This window comes from Nannospalax galili, unplaced genomic scaffold (assembly GCF_000622305.1).
Source record: "Nannospalax galili isolate Female #2095 unplaced genomic scaffold, S.galili_v1.0 scaffold18, whole genome shotgun sequence".
Lineage (NCBI taxonomy): Eukaryota > Metazoa > Chordata > Mammalia > Rodentia > Spalacidae > Nannospalax > Nannospalax galili.
In genome coordinates, this window is record NW_008346548.1 from 12,025,243 (window position 1) to 12,031,771 (window position 6,529).

Genomic DNA, 6,529 nt, shown 5'->3' on the forward strand with positions numbered 1-6,529 from the left:
TCTGCAGGCATTGCAGGACAGGGGCACAACTACCTAGATGTAAAGAATACATTCATATGCATAAAAATAAAGCATTACATGTACAGAAAAAATAATGGATGTTAAAACTGCAAGAGAAAAATTAGTTACATATAAAGGAAAACCTGTTAGAATTACACCTGAATTACAACTGACTTTACAATTCAGTGCAAATTATAAAAGCCCGAAAAGCCCGGAGTAAAGTAGTCCCAGTTCTAAATCACCATAGCTGCCATGCCAGATTACTTTCCCCAACAAAACTGTCTGTCACAGTTGAAGGGGAAAGAAAAATCCTCCATAATACATATGGGCTGAAAGAATTTATATCCACCAAACCAGCCTTATAGAGAATAATCAGATCAATACAAAAGATTGAAAAAAGAAATGACCATACTCAAGAGATTTCAAAAAGAAAACAAGTGAAGATATAAAATATGGAAGCAGAAAATAAGATTAAGAAAACAAACATGAGATAAATCATGTTTATCATTAAATAAAATGAGTAACCAAACCCCAACAACAAATAACTCTAAATATCAATGGCCATGTTTCCCCAGTTAAAAGACACAGCCTATTTGACTGGATTAAGAAACAAAACCCATCAATTTGTTTTCTTCAAGAAATTCACCTTACTTCCTAGCAGAGTCATCATCTTAGGGTAAAAGGATGGAAAATATAATTCCAATTAAATGGCACTAAGAAACAAGTCTATTTGCTATATGAATATCTGGCAGGGACTGGAGAGATGGCTCAGCAGATCAGTACACTGACTGTTCTTGCAGAAGACCTGGGTTTGAATCCTAGAACCCACATGGAGCTAACAACTGTCCATAACTCCAGTTCCAGAGAATCAGACAGTCTCTTCTGTTCTCCAAGGGCACTGCATGACACAGGTGCATTTACATACATGCAGGCAATACACTCATACGCATAAAAATAATAAATGAGAAAAAAAAGTTTTATAAAAAATGAAAAACAAATAAAAAAGCAGGGCACAGTGACATGCATTAGTTATCCCAAAGCTGGGGAGGCAAAGACAGGTGGCCCCCTGGGGCATGCTGGCCAGCCAGTCTAGTCAAATCTGTGAGTTCCCAGTCCTGTCTCAGAAAATAAGGTGGAGAGGAATTGAGGAAGACACCCAACATGGACCTCTGACCTCCATATGTACATAGGTGCATGCATACCTGCACATACATAAACATGTTTACACACATACTCATGCACACAATGGGAAAAAATTAATTAATTAAAAAAAAAAAACTAGAAGGTGCCCTGAAGCGGTTGCTGCTTTTCCTAACCACTGTTCCCCTATCACACAGCCTGGTGGCAGTCTAGAACACCACCAAATCTCCAAGTGAAGTTTAATGGGAAGCACAGATCCTGGAAGCCATGAGGGTCTGCCTTCCACTGCCAGTTTCCCTGTATGAATGTGCTATTCAGCTTTGTATTTCAACCCAGAGAAATATCATCTCATCCTGGCTTTCCACAGCTGAAGTATGATGGAAACAAAAGCCACACAGAGGTAGTATCCCCTGGGACTGAACAGGAGTCAGGAAACCGGGATGGACAGCTGCGTGACATTGGCCCAATTAACTTTTCTGAGCTCTGGGCTTCTCTGCAAGCCGCTGAACAATTTTTAGCGTGCCGGCCTTTGTACAGCGACATGTGGCCCTTTGAACACCATGTAGGTCTAAGGGGTGATGTCAACGGACTGTGCTATAGACACACATGCACCTCCCATAGCAGTGAGACTTCAACATGAAATGGATGAAGCACTGCCTGCTTCTCAGTGCCTGTGGAAGGAATGGCCTAGGCAGATTTCTTCCTGAGGCTACACTGAAGTAACCACTCTCCGTTCTGGGAAAAGGGTGATTGTTCAGAGCTGGCCCGTCTTTCTCCCCAAACCCCAAATGCACCAGCCCTAGCTGCCCCAACTTCAAAGAGCCAGCCTGTCACTTCCACCTCAGCCACTCTGTCCCAGATTCCAAGATTCAAAATAACCCAGCCAAACTGATGGAAGGAAACTTTTATACCCCAGTCAGGTGACCATCCTCCTGGCATCGAAGATATGTTTCCACTGATGCCCATTTCTGTGTTTTTTAAACAGAATTTTTAATGAAAAGAACTCTTTAAAGGAAAAGAAAGTGAAGTATCACATTCCTCTCATTATGACAAAATATTTTCTTTGTAATCCATCTGATGGCTTTGGCTTCAAGACACTGTCTCCTGCCCAGTTTTGTTCTAACTCTCCATGAGAACTGATTGATATTCTGCCACTGAAGAAGGGAACTTAGCTGGAGTAGGTGGGTCCCCCTCTAGGAAGATGGTTCGCTGCACATCCTCCTGGACCAGGTATCCTACTATTAGAGGAGGGTCTAGTTTCTTATCCTCTGTTAGTTTTCTGTCACTGTAGCAAATACCTGAGAGAAACAACTTGAAGGGAGGAATTATCTATTTTGGCTCAGTTTCCTTGTCCCTTCAGCCCCATTGCTCAGGGGCTGATGTGAGACAGAACATTATGGTGGCAGAAATGTGTGGTAAAGAAGACAGGTCACCTCATGTGGCCAGGAAGCAGAAAGACAGAGACTAGAGCGCTTTCTCCTTTTCTTTGATTCCATCTGTTCACCGAGTCCTATGGGATGGTGCCACCCACATTCAGAGCACGTCTTCCGCCCTTAGTTCATCCTGCCTGAAAAAGCACTCACAGACATAGCCAGAGATGCGCTTTACTAATCCAGGCACTTCTCAGTCCACTCAAGTTGACAACAAAGATTAGTCATCAGGGGCTAGAGGGATGGCTCTGGTTGAGTACTGGCTGTTCTTGCAAAGGACCAAGGTTCAGTTCCCAGCACCCATGTGGTGGCTAACAACTATTCATAACTCCAGTTCCAGGGGATCTGACACCCTCATCTGGCCTCTAAGGGCACTGCATGCACATGGTGGACAGCCATACATGTAGGTAAAACACTTATATACGTAAAATAAAAATAAAATTTTTAAAAATTTTAAAGATCAACCATCAGCTCTCCTAGAAGGAACAGGTTCAGGGAAGTCAAGGTCATACAACCAATAAAAGAACAGATTTTGCCATGGTATGTTGAGAACCTCGACTTGACATGTCCAGGAAGAAGTCCCTATGCTGAGGCTTAGGCCCTCTTTGTTGCAGATCAAATTGCAGAAGGAGAATTTCTTCCTCAACAACTTTTTAAATCCCTTGACTGCTAGGGTGATTACTGGGCTTCAGGCACACCCTTTCTCAGTGACTCAGAAGCCTGGCCTGACTCACAGCCAGAAAGGAAGGTCCAATCACATGGGTTGGAAGGGTCTGAATTGATTTCTTAAGCCAACAGTCACTCAGTCATGTGGGGCCTGAGACACCTCGCCCTAGTCTGAAGGCCTGGTTTCATTGATTGTACAATCAGGAGGATGCAAGTGCCATTGAGCCTGGAGTGAGCAACTGAAGAAGAAAAGACTGCCACTCCCATCTTTCTTGATATACACACACACACATGCACTTACACATCTGCACTGTCAAAGTCTACCTGCAAAGCTCAAATCATTTGGTCAGAGGGACATTACAGTAGCAAGAAAAAATAAATACATACCTCGGACTAGACTGGAGCGATAGCTCAGCAATTAAGAGCACGTATAGCCCTTAACCTGAGTTCAGTTCCCAGCACTCACATTGGGCAGCTCACAAACACCTGTAATTCCAGCTCCAGGGGATCTGATGGCCTCTTCTTTACTCTGTGAGTACCTGCACTCATGTACACATAATTTTAATAAATTAAATTTTAAAAGAAGGAATTAGTTCATATAGAACTAATAGCTTTTTATGAGTGTTTTACCTGCATATATGTAAGTGTACCCATGTGTATAATGCCCACAGAGGGCAGAAGAGGGCGTTGGATCCCTGGAACTGAACTTATGGATGGTGGTTAGCTGCCATGTAGATACTGGGAACAGAACCCGGGTCCTCTGCAAGAGCAGCCAGTGCTCTTAACTGTTGAACCATCACTCCAGCCTCATTTTTGTATTTTTTAATTGCAGCTTCTTTTATATTAATTGAGAAACAGAAGTGGGAATACTTCCTAAAAACTTAGAAAATTGTGTCTGATATAGGTCAGATTGAAATCCTGAATGGCTAAACCTTCAAATCAGAAATCATACCTAACCCCAGCATCACATACATAAGAAAGTTTTCAGAAAGTTTTATTTTTACAGAGCTAGGGCTAGAACCCAGGACTTCACATGTGCTAGGTAAGTGCTCTACCACTATGCTGTGTCCTCAGTCCAGAAAGTATTATTTTTCTAGTATCTACTTTCTTATCAAATATTGCCTGAAATCCCTTTCCTTCCCTGAACACAGATTCACATAAAACAAACATAATAGCAATAAAAAGGTAGAGCATAGAAATGGATTCATTCAAGGTAACTGAGTTATTTAGGGACATTTGGGTTGAGTTTCTTTCAACCCTTTTTAATCCCTTCAGCATCTTCTGTATGTATTTGGAACTATGTGTTTTGATCCAGTACTGAGGAATTTAGCAAAAATAAGGTTAGGGCATTTTTCAATTGACAACTGGTTTTCCAGACAGAATTTCACCCTGTTTCTTGGAGTCAGACTCCTGAGCATCAACTGACAAGAAAAATAGACTTGAGCTCTCTTCAAACTCAATGTGTTATTCAGTACTAGTTGATTTTACCTGTAACATTTCCTCTTGCCTCACCGCTGTCCCTTTTTGAAGAAAAAGCAAGAAAACGATTGAAAGAAGGAACTAAGCTGCTGTGGGACAACATCGTTACCACGCAGTAGTAGTCATTCTTCTCAGGGCCTCAGGAAGTCCTGCCACCTGTTGCCCTCTGCTGTTCAAATAAAACCAGATTTCCCAGTAGTCCATCTCTGCCTCTTCCCACTCCTGGACTTTACCCAGCATTCTCTCCTGCATCGCTCTGAGTGAACACATGCATTTTATATGAACAGCATCATGCTTCCTCCACACAACATCATGTTTCCTCCACACCACTTCTGTTCCACATTCTGATCTCCACTGCTTCCCATTCATCATTGTAATGACTTCCCATCTGTGTCTAGGGAAGAGGCACATTCAATATCAAGAAACATGTGAAGCTTATGATCAGTACCTCAGGTTCTTTCAACACTGATCACTAGATAAGGTGGCCAAGAGACTCAAATTCCAGCCCAATAACTGAGTGACCTCAGTCAGTCTGATACAGCAAATATTTGATCTACTATATGCCAGATGCTGTGTTCAACACCGAAACTGATAACACCGATGGTGGATAAAACATATAAGGGTTACTATCTGCTAAGGGTGCACACACCTGGTGAGAAAATGCAATACAGATAAGAAGCTGTGATACGTGGCAGCTCATGACCAGAGCCTTTGAGGTACCAGCTTCTAGAAGAGCACAGAGGAAGAAGATCACCAATGGCTTAATCTTAGACTTGGACTGACCAATAGGATTCCCAAGAAAGTCTCATTCCCAATAATGGAAAATTTCCTGATTTCATGGGAAGATGTACTCTCTTTCCTCCCCCAAATTAGAATCCCACCACTTAAAATTTTCAGTCGACAAATAAGCACCAAGTGCCAGGTTTTGTGCTAGACTTGGAGGCAATAATAGTGAATAAGATAGCATGGTTCTTGTCCTCCTGGCTGGTGGTCATGGAGATCCACAGACAAATACACACCTAAGTAGACTGCTGTGGAAGAAGAGTGTCCTGGCTCCCTCCTGTCCATACTTGGATTTGCTTTAAGTAGAAAGAGGAAAGAATGTTCTATCGATGTAATCCACAGTCATAATTAGCAAAAAGATTGGTGTGGATCTTGCCCAGGCTTAGTCCTTGCAGGAGAGTTTAGAGAACCTGGGAGAAAAGGGGTAGGAAGAAAGACAGAAAACCAAACTAAGCAGGTGGACTTTTGACATGAAAGACAAAGTTGTGCAATCTTTTTCATAAATCCCTCCCACTGCACATTGTGATGGAAAGAGTACTGAGCTAAAATCAGGGGCTCTCATATCCAGCCCTGTCACCCTATGGTTTTACACTTCACTTCCCTACTCCATCTAGGAAATGGGGATAAGTAATACTGGCTCTATACTTCCTCGAGGGTTTTGGAGGAGTCAAGGAAGGTGTTTGTGAGCATTTTATAACGCTACCCAGATCAATGTTATTACCATTATCAGCAACACCTGTTCTCTCACTGGGCCTGCCAAAAGGCGGAGATCTGAAGATAGCTGGCTTCCTTTCCAGATGGGGAACCTGCAGCTAAGCTTCTCCCCAGGGTACCCACTAACTCTACACCCTAACTAGCAATATTTGCTTCTTAAAGAGTATGTATTTGTATTAGTTAATTGGCAATTTATAAAAGGAAGAGTTTATTTCACTTACAGTTCAAGGGGGGGGGAGAGAGAGAGAGAGAGAGAGAGAGAGAGAGAGAGAGAGAGAGAGAGAGAGAGAGAGAGAGAGAGAGAGAGAGAGAGAGAC

At 42.5% G+C, this 6,529-nt stretch overlaps 1 protein-coding gene across 15 annotated transcripts in view; it reads left to right on the forward strand.

Moving 5' to 3' along the window:
• The window catches only part of Kalrn (kalirin RhoGEF kinase), a 700,573-nt gene that overhangs the window by 653,231 nt on the left and 40,813 nt on the right, over nt 1–6,529 (forward strand). The window contains exon 51 of one of the 15 annotated variants that reach the window (XM_029568197.1): nt 1,338–2,043. The exons of the other annotated variants lie outside the window; for them this stretch is intronic. Within the exon in view, the coding sequence (XP_029424057.1) occupies nt 1,338–1,376 (39 nt within the window). The 3' untranslated portion in view covers nt 1,377–2,043. Of the gene's footprint in view, nt 1–1,337; nt 2,044–6,529 lie in introns of those variants that run through there. 15 annotated transcript variants of the gene reach the window in all.